Source organism: Polyodon spathula, chromosome 7, assembly GCF_017654505.1.
Source record: "Polyodon spathula isolate WHYD16114869_AA chromosome 7, ASM1765450v1, whole genome shotgun sequence".
Taxonomy (NCBI): Eukaryota; Metazoa; Chordata; class Actinopteri; order Acipenseriformes; family Polyodontidae; genus Polyodon; species Polyodon spathula.
In genome coordinates this window covers 17568875-17586233 of record NC_054540.1, presented here as the reverse complement: position 1 = coordinate 17586233, position 17359 = coordinate 17568875, and the positions used below count along the sequence as shown (strand labels likewise).

Genomic DNA, 17359 nt, shown 5'->3' with positions numbered 1-17359 from the left:
GAAATTTTACTTTATTAAGAACAACTGCATAACTGTAACTACAAACTACTAAATATTACTATAAAAAACATAATAAAATTCTGAAACTTTTCAATTAGAAGCCTTTCTCTTATGGTAAAAATTTCATATTAAAAAAACTAAGAAAAGTTCATCCACACAATGCCTGAGAATTGAAAGACCATCGTTCGTGAAAGAATGGCTCCCTCCTGTGGCTGAAAAAAAAAAAAAATTCTCTTCAAAGAGGAGTAGTACAGTAGATATGCATGGTTCAGGCTGTCCATCAATAATACAGCACTGCAGCACTGTCATTTATTTGATGGCTTCTTCGTTGTTTTCAAAAATTTGAATCTACTTAAATAATAGTAACCATGGTTTACATCACTAATTATCACTATTGATGATACAAAATAAATCAATCAATCAATCAAATATGGACAGAACAAAATAGAGGCATTTGCTTTTATTTATCAAGTTAACTATATTTAAGCATGATATAACAAAGCCTTTTGTAATCAAACCTCCATATTGTGGTACACAAATCTGTGTTCACAACACTATTAACATGAGGCTGATAAAGTGATATTACAAACATGCTAAATATGTTTCAATTTACAAATAAAGATGGTTAGCTTGTCCCAAAACACACTATGTTAAGTCTTTATAACCATAAAAAGTAAAGTGCAGGTCTATATACAATAATTGTACTATGCATGTATTTTCTTTAATGTGTAGTTTTACACTTACTAGTTTTGTTTCAGCAGTTGTTTTTTTTTTAAGTTCAAGCCAACACTGTGAAAGATGAATGTTTAATAATCTGTACATCTAAATGTATCCATGACCATTTTATATTAAGTTACCCAATTTACAAATACCTTTTCTTTCAAAAGGTATAAAAAACAAATCACTCATTTTCTTTGCTACAGTACCGTTGTTTTCAAGCAAATGACAAACAAAATGTAGACCTAATTTATTCTGTACTTTAAGAAACATTTTTTTAAACATACACGAATACACCAAGCTATTAAATTAATGTTCAGACTAATCAATAAATAAACTAAAACAATATCAAGCGCAGCTACTGGTTGAAAAACCCCGGTGCTATCCTTCAGTTTTCTTTTCTCTCTATTTGTAAAATAGTTTCAGACGTATATTTTTGCATGGTGTATGAAATAAAAAAATCCTCATGCACCCATAATTTTTTGGTTTTTTTTTTTTTTTTTTTTACACGGTTCCAAAAAGACACATTTCTACATGTTTACAGTACCCCTTGCTATGTATTATTTTTTTCAAAAATAAAAAGCAATAAACTTTAGCCATTCCCAATCCTGCTTTGAGGAACAATTTTCCCTACACATCTTCATCAGATTCATCATCTTGTTGATTTTTTTTCTGAAAAAAAAAAAAAAATGACAAACTCAATAGAGCAATAGTGGAAATACAGTATACGGAAATATATTAATACACATTTAATATTCCGAGATCCACACGTATTATTAGTATAGAGCTTTCCCATTTTAATTAGTCTAGAAGTTGTTGTAAGTGACTCTGCAGCTGACGCATAGTTCACACACCCTAGTCTTGTATCTTGTAAAGCGCTTTGTGATGGTGGTCCACTATGAAAGGCACTATATAAAAACAAAAATTATTATTATTTCTTAATTTAAAGCTTAGTTATCTGGTCAAAACATCCCATACAGTAACCTATGTGACCAAGTAATAGCTTAACCAAAGCCTATTCTCTTATTAGTGTCAAAGATCAGCTAAAGAGCAAGGTGACACTTACCAGCTTGAGAAAGTCAATAAGCTTGTATGCATCCTCTCCAGTGGAGAGGTCCACAAAGTCCCTGGGTATCCGATAACTCAAGCAGGGACTCGGCTGGACTGTCACATCGCTGGTGGTATAGCGAAATGCTGGAGAGTCCTTTTAAAATCAACAAAGCAACAAGTACGTTGTACGCCAAAGATTATCTTTGGAAATTTGTACAAGAGACCAATTGAACAAGGAATGGGGAGAAATACTGCATTAAAACAGTAGGAACTGAGGCATTAAAATGTTACACAAAATCAGTTATTTAACCAATGTAATATTGAACAACTTAACAATGATTAAATCCTGTCATGTTTGATTATTAAACTATCAATCCCTGTAAATGCAATTTTATGTCAAAGGGGTTGTAGTAGATTTGCTTCATCAATACATAATTTAATTACCTTAAATTAAAAAGTGACTCTAAACTTGTTACAGAGCAGTTTCTAAAACCCAGATACAGTATTTGGCAGGTTATAGTCTTGTATACTATCTACTCGTCTAAAACCATTTAAGATTATTTATGGGCACAGTTGGAGATAATAAGAGCATTTTAATGTGATGCTCTGTATTTAGAGATGCTTGCGCTGCTGCAGTCCAGTACGAGTATTTACATGTACTACACAACACAATAAAATGTTTTTTGTTTAACTATTACAGGTTATTAATCAGATTATAAATACCTGCTCTGTGGTCTCTCCGCCACAGTTTTCATCTCGAAGATTGGTTCCTGAAGTCAACTCCTCCCAAGTAAACAAAAGTGAATCTGTCACTTCACCAAAGGGGTTAAAATCTATAAGCCACACCCGACCCTACAAGGAAAAACAATTACAAACCATCAGCTACATCAAGTTAAAGGGCCCTTGGCTGCTTTGGTAAAGCAACGCATACAACAGTTGTATATATGGACAGCAATTACTGTATTTAGGGCAAAGGAGTGTAATTTAAACTGTATTTTAATTACTTACCCTACTGTCTCTGTAGACGTCAAACACAACTGAAACAAAAAAAGGGGGGTTAAATCCTGTTATATAACCTATTTAAACAGAGTTGTAGGGTTTATTGAAGAAAGAACGGACATTTAGCTAATTTCTCAGGATCACCTTTAACAGCAGCTTAAAATCACCTGAAACAGTTTTCAATCAGTGTAAAGTTAGACTCAGTTTTTGTGAAAAGCTATAAAACTTTCAGGAATACTCAAATATATTTTTTATAAATGTATTTTCTGTACATACTTACAGTCTTCATCTAGGAACTTATACTGTATGTTCTCCTGGAAGAAATCCTGAATCGATCTACAGGTATCGTCTTCCTGTTTGGAAATGTGATCATAGTATTGCGTGTAGTCCCTCTGTGAGATACCTAAGAAGAGTTTGTTTGTTTTTTATATTTCAGGGGAAATACTTTTCCATTATCCTTTACAGATATTATTTCACACACATGTTAATACAGTAAATACTTTTATTGTGCTGCTTTACATGTGTAAAAAGAAAAAAAGACAAAATGTGCATTGCTTTGTACTGGGTTGTCCTTTTTCACTGACCAGATGGGTACTTTTTGCACTTTACTGATTTCAAATTAAACTACAATCTTGCTACGGAACACATGAAAAGAAATGGTCTTATCCTGGGTAAATTATGCATTTAAAAAATAAAAATGTAGCTGGAGACCTCAGCTTGGCCATCTGCAGAATATGAAGGATGGTAAAATCGGTCATAACCCGGAACAAGGTGTGCATAGATCCTCATTTTCCGTCTGTCTAAATGACAGCAACAGAACTAGCCCAATCCTAATTTTTCTTGTTAAGTATGGTTCTAGTTATCTGTAAAGCTTTACATTCTAAAATCTGATTTACAGTCAGGTTGGACACACAAACAAACATTAGGATGTGAATGGATGTCAAAGATTGTGAGTGATGAGCATTACTGTGAATGCTTTAGAAATTGATAAACTTTGAGTCTACAGTGCATTTGTAAGAACAAAATGAAAATTCACTACATACCTATAAGTTTGTTTTCCTTGACAAAGCACCTGAACTCTCCACCAGGGATTAACTCGCACCATTTTCTAAGAACAAGCTAACAAAATAAATAATTAAACTTTATATTATTCAATTTTTTTTTTTTTAGAAGTACTATATAACCCTCTATTATGTAAAAGGTGTTCTATTGTAATTTGAAACACTTTTAGAACTGAAAAAACAACAACATAAAAAACATATTTTCAATGATATGGGACAATATATTATATTTAAAAATAATTATTTACCTCATAGTTTATCTGTGGATCTGGGGAGTCGTCATTACAATGAATAAATCTGAAAAAAGTTACAAAACATATTTTACTCAAGAGTTAAGCTAATGATTTAAATCAAACAAAGCTGCAAGTAAAGGGTTGTTCTTTGTCCAGTCAAAGCCTTTACTGAGCCTTAGTAACTGCATAAATGCCCAAAATACAGAAATATGTAAATGTGCTATAATAATGTAGTATACATAAAAAGGCTGCAACATGTCCCTATTGTATCCCCCACTCTAAATCGCAAGACTCCTCAGTCTCTATCTAATGCACTGCTTTTCTGCTGCCACTGCAAACCTGCATTCAACCAAGCACAGAATCAATACAAGCAAAAAGCCAACAAGGATGACTAAGGTCATTCCCAATCCCAACTAAATCAAGAGATACAGAGCGACCTTTTCCACTAACGGACACATGAATTGAGTATTATATTATATTAAATATGGGGTTTTGGTCAATAAAAATATCTATATATGTTTTGTTAAATATATTTAAGCAATATATAATCTTAGCTTTCTAAGACTGGATGCCTTGGTTTGGATTCTGCTCAGGTCAGAAGTGGAATTATTTTACTGGACCCCAGTGAGCATTAGTCTACATCACAAAACAGCACAATTAAGAGAGGGCCAGGACTGAATACCAAGGGTATGGATGTGCTTTTGTTACATCTGTATGAACGTTTAAACCATATCTACACACACTCTTACATTACATTCTAATACTGTCAGCCCTGGTTAGTGTTTTCTAAGCAAATAAACCCTAAATAAGCAAATAACATTTTAACATTGCAAAGACTTACAAAATACATATACATCAAAGTATATATTGAAATGTTTATATTTATGGTTGTAATTAAAGTTGCTAGTGGAGATAACTATATAAATAGTGAATACATTTTCGGACAGCATGTTTTTAGAATAGTGCATTTCTTAAAGGTTCATTTAATAACAACAAAACATGAACCTATTACGTTTTTGTTTGTTTGTTTGTTTTTTTAGAAGTAACTTTGCCCAAAATTATATGGTTTAAAAAAAATAATAATTAAAAGAAATTAAAAAGGGATGAACATCACCCACGTCTACAGTGCTAATGCAAAATGGCTACAGGAAAGCGAAAGCGAGTTCTGCTTACAATTTAAAAAAAATTGGAAATACTTTCACTTCTGGAAAAGGTAATTACCAGCGACAAAACAGCACAATATTTTGGAATTGTAAAGAGCTCTGTGATTGATATTAAAAAGTCTGCCTCAGAGACTTAACAGGTTTTTGCGGTCTTTGATAGTAGGGGTGGATCTACCGCTCGAGACGAGGACTTGAGTATTACAATTTCCGAGTACTCTAATCAAACGCCACTCTCCTCTACATACTGTACTAGTGTACACAAACCTCCCAAACACTGCCACAAGCCATATTTTAAATGCCAAACTAACACACAAACAAGTCATCTATTAAGTCATTAATGCAATATTTGTGCAGTTAATTGCATATGGTCAAGTATTACTAAATAACGTAAAGTATTCAAATTCACGTAGCCATACAACTTGACATTAAATTGTAAAAAGAGATGCCTGGCCTGCCTGTTCGAAGTCTCAGAGGTCCTTTACTTTAGTGCAGTAGTTCCAACATACAAATAAAAACTGTACTAAACACAAACGCCCGTTCGGTCCAAAAGCTTACAGAACAATTTCAAGTGAAAAAAGCCTTCCGCCTGTGGGAAGATTGGGGAATGGAGTCCACGAGTCTGTGGTAATTGCAACTTTTGCTCCCTTTGAAAGTTTTGTATGAAAAGCTGTAGCACGACTTTCTTTAAGTTTTCCCAGCCTTGCTGTTATTGTTTTATGGGTCAGCACAGTATTGGGATAATCTTACATCGACTTCAAAACTGCTGCATTCACGATTCACGCACACTGTCCTCATAGGAGATAACGTGATCACGCCTTGTTCGGCCAAATCTATAGCAAATGTTGTTATGGGTATTTTCTTTTTATTGCCATCAGTAGCTCCAGCCACAATAATTCTGAATGTTTTCGTTTTTGTTTTTGTCAAACTACAATTTGTTTGGCATAATTATTTACATTCCACTGTTTTCTCATTCAGTTCCTCAAAATACTACCAAACCTGACTTCCATTTTAAATATAGAACAAAATCAGAAAAAAACTCTTGTTATTAACGTTATTACCCCGCAGTGGAATTGATACCATACCACGCCTACAACAGGCGTGAACACACATAGTGCACCAATGAAGCGCCAGATCGAGCGAGAAAAAAAACCGCCCCAGTGTTAATCTTTCTGTTGCATAGACTAGAAAATCTACTTGGAGTCAACTGCCAACCCCTTCCTTTTTATAATATCCACCCTTACTGTGGCACTAGAGCAGTCTGATACGCGACGGACCACTGATGATAAATTTATGATGATTTATGTCACCAGAAAATGTATGTATTTAGCTTAATAAGACTACTTACGGTTGAGTTAAGTCATGTGCAATGAAGTCTGAACTCTTAAAGAGGAGGAAAATGTCACTCAGGCTCTGGCACTGTAATGAACTGTTCATAGCAATCCAGTTTGCATCCTATTGGGTAAAATAAAAAATGACTCAAATGCTATAAAATGGATCATCAGACCATGTTAAGAATAAAATAAAACATTTAAAAAAAATATTCTGCTGACTGACAATGCCTTTTCCTTTATGTGTAACAATAAGACCTGTAAAAGACATGACCTCAAATATAATAGCGTTTTGAAAGGAACCCGATTTGGAACCACTAAAGCTATCGATCAATGAAGTAGCAAGACGTCACACAGCTTTTTTTATATTTTTTTTTAACCCACAGCATCCCTCACATCCACTCTTACCCTTGGAGAACTCCAGTTCAGTTTGGGAAAGACACTCCCATCCAAAGTGTTGATCGCCTCTTGTACTTTTGATGTAAACTCTGGAAATTCAGGGGCCTAAAGGGGAATATTGTAAGGTCAGTTACAGGTTAATTCACGATATGCAATGCTGTACATTATTATTCTGATATAATAAATTGACCAACAAATAAATAAATACAATTTAAGTTGAAAAAACTATACATTTACACGGATTTTCTAGTACTTACTGTAGCAGTTGCCGTAGTTTCGTCATCTGACCACTAGTATTAGGAAAAAAAAAAAAAAAAATGGATTTCTGGAAATGTTGTTTTTATCATACAATAAATATATGTCTAGAAATCAAGAAATTGTAATTAACTTAAGCTAAGCTTTTAAATTAATACCATATATCATATATTTTGGTGATGACTTTGGATTCCAATACTGAAGCTCTCTGGTGTCAGATGTCAATTATAATAGGGTCAAAATTACTATTTACTTTTTTTACTATTCAAAACAAAATTGATAAAATTAAAAAAAAAAGTATTAATTCTGAAATTAAATTAAAAAAAAAAGCATTTACCTGTATTTCTTCTTCCTCACCACTGTCGTTATTCTGAGAGTGACTTGGCGGCTCTTCTCTGGAACAAATTATATATATATAATGAAGTTTTGAAGCTTTGCAATAAACTTAAGTTACACATTTACTACACTGCACTGCACTGGACTGGACTGACTTTTGTTGTTCCACAAACTAGTTGCCAGGCAAACAGAAATGTTCCCTCACATTTAATATGGATTAATAGTGCCTAGTGCTTGTTAGCGATGCCAATATAAATAAAACACCTGAAGTCGCTAAAATAACATATGAAAAAAAGGAGCAAACTTACCTCCCAGAAACTACAAGTGTTCCGTCATCCAGCAAATAATCTATGACATTCTGTGGCAGTGGAAGAATTAAACTGTAAAAGATGGCACGTTATCATTAATTATACAGCTCGGTGACTCGCTCGCTGTTGTTATTTGTCTGCACGCAACTATTTGAATTGTACAATATTTAACCCACTGTTATGTATCTTGGAGACGTATTATATTAATTACAGAGTGATACTTCTGAGTGTGTAAATAATCAAGACTTCCAGCTTTATCTATGTCTGTCTGTCTGTCTGTCTGTCTGTCTCTCTCTCTCTCTCTCTCTCTCTCTCTCTCTCTCTCTCTCTCTCTCTCTCTCTCTCTCTCTCTCTCTCTCTCTCTCTCTCTATATATATATATATATATATATATATAATATTGTCACTCCACGCCCGCCCAGTGGTTTCTTCTCTAGTGAATGTTATATGAACAATAGTACATATTACCTTTTTATTGTGTGTTTTTTAAATGTCGGATACCAGACAGAAAACTGACAGTTTACAACCTGCTCTTTCTTCATGCTTCTTGCGACAGGAAAAAGAAATAGCTGTCCGATTGAAAAAACACTCCGCCAAAACCGAACGCATTCAGTATGTGTTCCGCCAAGATATTTTTTAACACTTAGTTCTTGAAGCTGCTCAAAATTAGATTGTTTTATTTGTATGCTAACCAATGTATAACTTTGTGTAAAACACAGTTATTACTGCATTATTTTAATTGATAGCTGGTACAGTACAAACTGAATAAAGAGCAGTGCTACGGAAGGATTTGCAAAGAACGCCATTTAAGATTTGATAAGTGATTGATGAAGCGACTGTGTGAACTCATCGCACCGAGTACTTGTTTTGTGCAGGTAAATAATGCAGCAGCTGGAGAATTTTTCTGTTTTGTTTGTAGAACATTTAAAATACACAAATAAACAAAGGTAATTGTTGACGTGCATGTGTGTGTGTATATATATATATATATATATATATATATATATATATATATATATAGATGTGGAGGTAAAAATTTTTCTTATATTATGCATGCGCATGGAAAACCTAATTTTTATTTACTTATTCTGAACATCTGAGCACTACTTCTGTTGATATATTTATGTTTGCTTGCAGAATTTGTGGAGATAGTTCTAGTTCCTCTAAATAAATTGCAGAAGAAAATTGATGGTAAGTTTGCTGTTATTTTACACATGTTGATCATAAACATCAGGGTTGCTTTTGTAATTTCAAGCATGTGGAATTCAGTGTTTCAAAAGTTCAACCAGCCCTTACATCTTTATTGAAGTAATACATTGTTTTGATTTTTTAAGAAATGGTGAAGAAAAAACAAGTAGTGCTGGATGCAAGAGTTTATATCTATGCCATGGGGAGGACACATGCAAAATCAAAACCAACTGAACTGCCTGTTCTGAAGTCCTGAATAAGTCGACATTCCTCTTTTACATATTTGTAATGGATCCAAATAAAGTTCTTAACACAATTCAAAGAAAACAAATACATACATCTTGCCACAATTCCAGAATTAAAACTATCTGTTAAGATTACGGTGCCATGTGTTTTCAACTTTTAAGTCATCATTAGAAACCTGGCTCATTGTTTTTCATCTTCTGTACTTTATATGGCACTTTTTAGGTTTTCACTATACCCAGCAATATATATATAAAGCAATCAAGCCTGTCGATAAGGGCTCTACCGTGTGGTAGATGACCACGGATGGAGTTATGGGCCCATAGGCGAGGGTGCTAATGCAAGTCAAGGTCATTCACCACATGGTAGAGCCCACATCGAGAGGACTCTATCTTTATTAGAAAACAATTTCTTTATTTTCTCTTTAAATAATTAAAAAAAAAAAAAAAAAACCTTTAAAACCTATGTTTACCTCAAACTTATGATATGTCGTTGGTGTAACTTTCCGCTGAGGAAAATAGTCCCTAACAAAATTAGAATAGAAAAACGACACACGTAAAGAATTTTATTACTAAAATTATTATTTGGATAACATTTATTTTTGGGGGGGTCTTACTCTTTCTTATTTTAATTTATCTGGACATGTACAATTGTTGAGTAGTCTGTGTAGTATTGCGCCGGACTCAAAACTTGTTGTTGGAGGCGGGGCGTCATTCAAGCTGGCAGGGAGTGGATTGGCTGGTGCGGAAAGAACTGAGACAGGGTTGGCAGTTTGACTGGATGGCTTTGAGTGAGGGTGTTGTTTCGATCCAGCCGATGGCAGAATTGTGGACCAATTGTGTCTTTCCTGTTGATTTGCTCTCCACTAGCTGCGAATTGAGCCTTCATTACGGTGTCCTGTCACAGACTTATGATTTTGCTTGTGCCAAGACCAGTGTCAGAAAGTATGTTTAAGTAGCTTTTTATGTTATCAAGCGCAGATTGATTTAAAATTTAATTCAGTTAAGCACTTCAAATGCAAAGTAGACGCCCACTAGATCTGGAAGATGATTGGCTGTTCGCAATCAATCATAAAACTGCAAATCATCATGTCACACAAACAAGCCAATCAGTGCCCAGTGTTAATTTGCAATTACCACGTGTGACCACCATGTGTGTAAATATCACGTTTGAAAAGGCAGTTTAAGAGAAAAGCCTAAGACTTTCTTTTTGTGAATGCAATGTTTTTACACTATAAACTTACTTTCCAATTGTATAGAAGTGGATTATCCCCCTGAATAATTACACCCCTTAACAGCAACATTTTTGCAAACAAAATTTAATATGTAACTGACTTAACACCATTTCTTTCCCATGTATTCTTCAGTCATAACTTCTGCACAAGTTATTAAACAGTTGTTTATTATTTACATTTGTTATAGTACATTACTGCTGTAGAACAAAGTACTATGAAATATCTGCACATAAAGTGCTCACAATCACTGTGAACAAAGTACTACTTGCCTTGTTTCAAATCTCATCACCTCCAAAGAACAATTACAATGGTTTTTTAACACAATTTTTTTTAAAAGGAAGTTTAAAGTTGATGCATAAATAGAAAATTTAAAAGAGGCATATCCTAAGTCACTACATGCGCAAGTGCTACCATAGCACTTACATATGGAAATAAGCATTATTTAGTCTATGTTCAGAAACCTTTTTGGCAGATTGCACTCAATTTCACTGCAATTCTGTAGTGTTTTAAACAGGTAAATGCATTGGTTCTTAGCATTACAGGCAACACTTGATACTGAAGAAGTTCATGTAAACATTTTAAGGCAGCTAGCACTAAATGCTGCCCACAGGCTGTGCTTAATATCCCATTACAAAATGGGGCACAGATAAGCAAAAACTACAACAATCTTTTAGAGAAAAACTGATGTAAAACATAAAAAAAAATCCCTTTTGCATTAAATAAGGAGGAGTTCCAAATTGGGCACTTAGAAAAATAAGCCCCCCACCCCTCCAACTTCAGCCTGTTCCTTGACAAAGATTTCAAAATATTGGTAGATGATGGTAACAGCAAGCAAAATCCCTGTGCCTGATCCAATGGCTCCCAAGAAGTCGGCCATAACTGAGAGGGCTCCAATGCACAGACCACCAAAAGCAGCTGCCGTAGGAATATACCTGAAGAAGAACATAATGTAAACCAAACAAAACTTAATCCTTACTAAAAGTACAGCAAGAAGTAGTGTATACAATTATCTTACCTATTGAGCTCATGGACCATGGACGTTTCTCTGTGGCCTCTCATTACCATCTGTTGTTCCTTCAGCTGTTTAGCAACCTATAGTTATAAATATAGTTTGTGTTACAGTCTGATGAAATCTTTAGTGTATACATACAAATACGGCAGGTTAATATAATGCAATATATTTTGTTAATATAACAAAGTTTGCAAGGCCAATGTCAAAAAACTTTTTTTTTTTTTTTTTTTTTTTTTTAAGAAAACTGGTAGCAGAGAAAACCCAACTGTACTATAATTTGTATTTTACATTACAACCATATCATAAAATCCAGTTTCCAAAAAATACATTCCATTTCACTTACATCCTTTGCAGACGAACCAGAAACATCAATCCATGTCTTGGAGAAGAAAGCGCATGATCCCAGCATGAAAATAATGTAAATTATAACATGAATGGGATCTTCAAATATGGCACCCATTGACTCTGGAGGAGAGAGGTAGTAACACAGACCCCCAACTGGATAGGCACGAGCAGGTCCACCTCCGCTTACATCCTGCAAATTCAACATGTTACAAAATTAGGCAAGCAGTTCACAAGCTATACAGTACAGTGGTCAACAAACACCCTGCGGTTTCAGATAATCAATAATTTGCTTTCTAAATGTACTTTTACAAGTTAAAAAAAAAAAAAAAAAAAAAACTTTTTTTTTTTTTTTTTTTAAACCACTTGTCCAAATAAATTTACTATGCTATCCTGTACACTGTTTTACTTGGGTACAACTACAAAATCATTAATGTTAAAACATTAAAAACACATGCAAATAGCTCTGCTTACCGCCCACTGCCCAAGCAGGCTGACCAGAAAGTTCCCACTAAATCGAACAGACAGCATCTGAGAGATGACATAAAGGTTGGAGACCAGGGCAGACTGAAGGATAATTGGAATGTTGGAGGTGTAGAAAAGCTTAATGGGGTAGCTGCTGTACTGTCCTCGGTAACGGGCAGACTTGATTGGAAGATCTACCCGGAATCCCTGAAAAATTCAATTCAAAACTTTAGTTATAAAACTTAAACGTGATTAATGCATTGACAAACAACTAAACAACCGTGTTATATTTCAACCCACCTGAAAATATATAACTACAGCAAAGACAAACACTGTAGCAATCAGGTTCAAGAAATTGGGCAGATTCTGGCGGTAAAAAGCCTCACGAAGAGCACGGACTTTGTCAGCTCTAGTAGCCAGCAGGTGGAAGAGGGCAATCACTGCACCCTCAAATTCCGTTCCTAGAAAGAAAAAGAAAAAAAAAACAGAATATATATGATGTTCACATGATTTCATTTGGCTCTTGTAGTTTGAGTACCCGTTATTCCATAGCTACTACTTTCTCACCTTAACTCGAAAGCTAGAGAGAGAGAGAGAGACACACACGCTTGTGGTTGTTATACATTTTCTGTTTTTTTTTTAGGTGCTTTGCTGTTGGAAAATTATATTCCTTTAAAAGGAATACATACCTCGTCCAGTGTTGATTGTGGTTGGGCTAAAAGCTTTCCAGACAATGGTTTCACAAATGTTTGTAGCAATGAACAGTGAAATTCCAGATCCCAAACCATATCCTTTCTGAAGCAATTCATCTAAGAGCAGCACAATCATGCCAGCAACAAACAGCTAAAAAACAAAAAAGCCTCATTAAAACTTGATCTAAACTGGGATTTAACTCAAGCAAGAAACCTCTGGTGCTATAAACCCACGACTCAGCCACTGCTTAGATGTATACTGCTTGTTTGAGTATTTATAATGTGAGACTACAAAAGTGTAGTAAATAATACAGCCAATAGGTCCAAAGCAAGGAACTGAAATTGTCAGTTTTGTGTTTTTTTTGGACCAATACTGGATATGGATATTCTTTTCTGCAACATAAACTACATTTATACAGGTTATATGACATCACTCACCTGAATAATGATTAGGAGACAGATGCCAGCTCCCATTTCTGCAGGATCTCCATACATTCCAGTCATAACATACACAATGGCCTGACCAATAGTTATAATCATACCAAACACTGGTGGGTAGAAAGAAAAGTTTGTTTTATTTTGTTTTTAAATAAAACAAAGAAAAACATATTAATATATCATGCAGAAATTGCAATGTTTCACTGTTACAGTCAGCGCCGCCTAATCGGGATACTGATAACTGGGATGTCAGGTTAAATTAGATACAACTCTGGGAGACGGTTCTTCCCAATGCTATGTATTACTAGTCAAATACAATTAAGCATGCAAATAAACATGCATTACAGCAGCTTTTATTGTATTAAGCTTGTGTGGTTCCTCATTCAACTATTTAATACTTACATTTCTGTGCTCCATTAAATAGAGCCCTGTCTTTTGGTGTATCTCCAACCTCAATGATTTTAGCACCAGCTAGGAGCTGCATGATCAGGCCTGATGTTACAATTGGAGAGATACCAAGTTCCATCAGGGTACCTGCAAACATATGTAAAACTGATGTCATTCCATCTCCTACAGCCAGGTACAGTTTCAAACAGGTATATTTTCAATAAGAAAGTTAAAATAGAGGTTATTACAAAAACACAGGATGCAAATCATTCCACTTGCAAACTACAGTGTTTATTCATATTGTAAATAAACTTAGCATTAGAACAAGAAAATAATACCCCTGTTGGAGGCCAGGATGACTCTCATCCAGTAGAAAGGATCTGCCGAATCTGATGACATAATTCCAAATAATGGAATCTGCAAAATAAATAAAAGCCATCTAATATTTTACTTTTACTGTATGAAATTATTAAAACAAAAACACCCCATTCTACAGCTTTATAAAGCCATCACATTTTCTGTCCAACAGTGGTCAAAATATGAGATTTAAATTACTAGCATCTTGCGTTAGTAGGTAGTTCATCAGAAACTATGGATTTACATCACCATGCTTCACAAATACAATCTGATAGTAAAACAGTCTGCAGCACTATTTTCAAGACAATTCATCCATTAATCATCCGCCAAATTCTAAAACACCTGTAACTACAGGATTTTAAAAATGTATATTAAGTATATAAGAACATAAGAAAGTTTACAAACGAGAGGAGGCCATTCGGCCAATCTTGCTCGTTTGGTTGTTAGTAGCTTATTGATCCCAGAATCTCATCAAGCAACTTCTTGAAGGATCCCAGGGTGTCAGCTTCAACAACATTACTGGGGAGTTGATTCCAGACCCTCACAATTCTCTGTGTAAAAAAGTGCCTCCTATTTTCTGTTCTGAATGCCCCTTTGTCTAATCTCCATTTGTGACCCCTGGTCCTTGTTTCTTTTTTCAGGCTGAAAAAGTCCCTTGGGTCGACACTGTCAATACCTTTTAGAATTTTGAATGCTTGAATTAGGTCGCCACGTAGTCTTCTTTGTTCAAGACTGAACAGATTCAATTCTTTTAGCCTGTCTGCATATGACATGCCTTTTAAGCCCGGAATAATTCTGGTCGCTCTTCTTTGCACTCTTTCGAGAGCAGAAATATCTTTTTTATAGCGAGGTGACCAGAACTGCACACAATATTCAAGATGAGGTCTTATTAGTGCATTATACAGTTTTAACATTACTTCCCTTGATTTAAATTCATCACTTTTCACAATGTATCCGAGCATCTTGTTAGCCTTTTTTATAGCTTCCCCACATTGTCTAGATGAAGACATTTCTGAGTCAACAAAAACTCCTAGGTCTTTTTCATAGATTCCTTCTCCAATTTCAGTATCTCCCATATGATATTTATAATGTACGTTTTTATTTCCTGCGTGCAGTACCTTACACTTTTCTCTATTAAATGTCATTTGCCATGTGTCTGCCCAGTTCTGAATCTTGTCTAGATCATTTTGAATGACCTTTGCTGCTGCAACAGTGTTTGCCAATATGTACATTACCTGGCAGCATACTAAGAATATAAAAAGCGTTATAGCCGTCCATAGCACCTTCTCCCTAAACTGGATCTGGAAAACAAAATATTTGATTAGATTAAAAAAAAAACACACAACACACACACTATAACTACAGAGCACCAATCATATTAATACTACAATGGAAACTTGAGCTTTCACATCTTAAATAAAATCGCCCGGCTTTTATTTCCCCCAAGCTATTAGGTAAGGAATGGGCATGCTTTTGATCCTTAACACAAAAAAAGAGTTCACAGATTAATTAGACCCTAATTACACAGTACACATGAGCAAAGTTTACTTAATGCAGTACTAACAATTGTTTAAAAGAAATTTTCCATTGTGCTGATGATCTGTTGGCTCTTCACATTTTCTTCCTTTCATGGACAGCTTTATTTTCATCTTTACCCAAATGTCCACAATTTAGGTTAAAACAAATGAGAGAATATATTCTTACCTTTCTTTCGGGCTTCTGTATTTCAGGTAGAACAACGCAGAAGGGCTTTATAACTTCTAAAAACTTAACTAGTAAAAGGAAAAAATACATTTTATATAGAAGATCAAAGTGATATTCTTACATATAACGTTTAGTTCAACCCATAAATTTATTCCTTGTAGTATCACAATGCCAGCATATATATTATATATATATATATATATATATATATATATATATATTATATATATATATATACACACACACACACTGTTGAAGGCGAACTTAAAGTAATTCTACTTTAATTATCTGGTGTGATGTGACAAAAGAATAATCACAGCAAAATACCACCAGCATCATATACTGACTGCATATAAATGTAACATTAATTATTAGAATGAAATTGCGATTTTCAGTCAAATATACTGAATACATAGTATAGTTTAAACACAAATTGGGGATTTGCCTAGCACTCCCATTGTAGTAAAACAACGTTTGCTTTACATACAATCTGAAAAGACAAAAGAAAAAAAAATAACACTCAAACATTCAGTTTGATGCAACGCAACGGTCGGCTGAAAAAGTTTGAGATAAGGTGGATGGAATATAAGAAAATAAACATAACTTTTAAGCCAAACTCAAAGTACTGTAACACACAACTGTGTAATTTTATTAAATTCGGTTCAATTCCATGAAACTTTGTTTCCAACATTTTTTGTGCTTTTTAATTATTATTTACTTTTACTTCTTCGAACCCACATACTTGCTGTATAAAAAACAGAAAGTAGAAAAATGGCTTAAAGGTGAATCGGGTTAGTTCAACTCTCGCAGCAGTTTTTAATTTTAGTAACTGAGTGGTTAGCAGCACTGTGATTGAGTTTTACAGAAACCAAATCACGCTACACTACTGTACTGTACCAACACCTGTTTTACGAAAACGACATTATGGTTCATACGTATACCAAAAATCATATACTTACTTCCCATGTTTGAAAGTACAATTTAAAAGTGCTTGATGAATTAACATTTAGAATGTAAAATATAAGTATGCCCCACTCTGCTGTTCTGCCGATTCTCTTCCCTTCTCTCTGCTGGGGGATGCCAAAAGGAAAGGACACGTCACGTGATGCTTCCAAACAAAATGGCTGTGTAGCCTAAGGATTAGTCTTGGAAAGGTCAACCCACCTAGTAACACGTCAGTGCAAATTGTTAGTATGTATAATTCCCATCTCAACATACACAATACTCTTTATTAATTCAGTCAAATAAGACATAACCTTTTTTTATATAAAATTTGCACTAGGTCAAAAATATTTCCAGGCAATAAAAGACAGCTTGTTAAAATACATATGTACTATTACACGATAAAACTAATATTATTACTATCGTATATTTATATTCTAAACAAATTAAAACCACTTTTTGTTCTCTAAAAAATAGTAGGATCTAACACTGAAACGATTACCAAT

The 17359-nt window shown here is 34.4% G+C and overlaps 2 protein-coding genes and 1 long non-coding RNA gene across 3 annotated transcripts; 1 reads left to right on the top strand and 2 right to left on the bottom strand.

Moving 5' to 3' along the window:
• Positions 1-445: 445 nt before the first annotated feature.
• On the bottom strand, positions 446-8413 carry LOC121318273 (cell division cycle protein 123 homolog). Its single transcript, XM_041254776.1, has 13 exons — positions 8318-8413; positions 7850-7921; positions 7543-7600; positions 7208-7240; positions 6960-7055; positions 6569-6675; positions 4076-4124; positions 3810-3885; positions 3047-3169; positions 2776-2804; positions 2491-2619; positions 1784-1921; positions 446-1389 (listed from the first exon to the last, which is right to left on the bottom strand). The coding sequence occupies exons 1-13, from the start codon at positions 8389-8391 to the stop codon at positions 1348-1350; spliced, it is 1026 nt and encodes a 341-aa protein (XP_041110710.1). The 5' UTR covers positions 8392-8413; the 3' UTR covers positions 446-1347.
• A 66-nt stretch (positions 8414-8479) lies between these two features.
• Positions 8480-9848, top strand: LOC121319052. The gene is made up of 3 exons (XR_005950644.1): positions 8480-8724; positions 8987-9040; positions 9184-9848. It is a non-coding gene; the product is annotated as an uncharacterized LOC121319052 (long non-coding RNA).
• A 736-nt stretch (positions 9849-10584) lies between these two features.
• LOC121318272 (protein transport protein Sec61 subunit alpha-like) lies at positions 10585-16981 on the bottom strand. Its single transcript, XM_041254775.1, has 12 exons — positions 16871-16981; positions 15912-15979; positions 15443-15508; positions 14189-14267; positions 13866-13997; positions 13464-13573; positions 13023-13176; positions 12634-12794; positions 12343-12540; positions 11870-12061; positions 11530-11606; positions 10585-11446 (listed from the first exon to the last, which is right to left on the bottom strand). The coding sequence occupies exons 1-12, from the start codon at positions 16875-16877 to the stop codon at positions 11260-11262; spliced, it is 1431 nt and encodes a 476-aa protein (XP_041110709.1). The 5' UTR covers positions 16878-16981; the 3' UTR covers positions 10585-11259.
• Positions 16982-17359: the final 378 nt, after the last annotated feature.

What these genes read in the sequence shown, in the direction of transcription:
- LOC121318273 (XM_041254776.1), bottom strand. Translation starts at nt 8,391, where the DNA reads ATGAAGAAAGAGCAGGTTGTAAACTGTCAGTTTTCTGTCTGGTATCCG. An exon ending in AAAAAACACACAATAAAAAG is followed by an intron (nt 7,922 to 8,317) that starts GTAATATGTACT and finishes CATCTTTTACAG; the next exon opens with TTTAATTCTTCCACTGCCAC. An exon ending in AAACTACGGCAACTGCTACA is followed by an intron (nt 7,056 to 7,207) that starts GTAAGTACTAGA and finishes ATTCCCCTTTAG; the next exon opens with GCCCCTGAATTTCCAGAGTT.
- LOC121318272 (XM_041254775.1), bottom strand. An exon ending in CACAATCAACACTGGACGAG is followed by an intron (nt 12,795 to 13,022) that starts GTATGTATTCCT and finishes TTTTCTTTCTAG; the next exon opens with GAACGGAATTTGAGGGTGCA. An exon ending in ATGGTCCATGAGCTCAATAG is followed by an intron (nt 11,447 to 11,529) that starts GTAAGATAATTG and finishes GTTCTTCTTCAG; the next exon opens with GTATATTCCTACGGCAGCTG.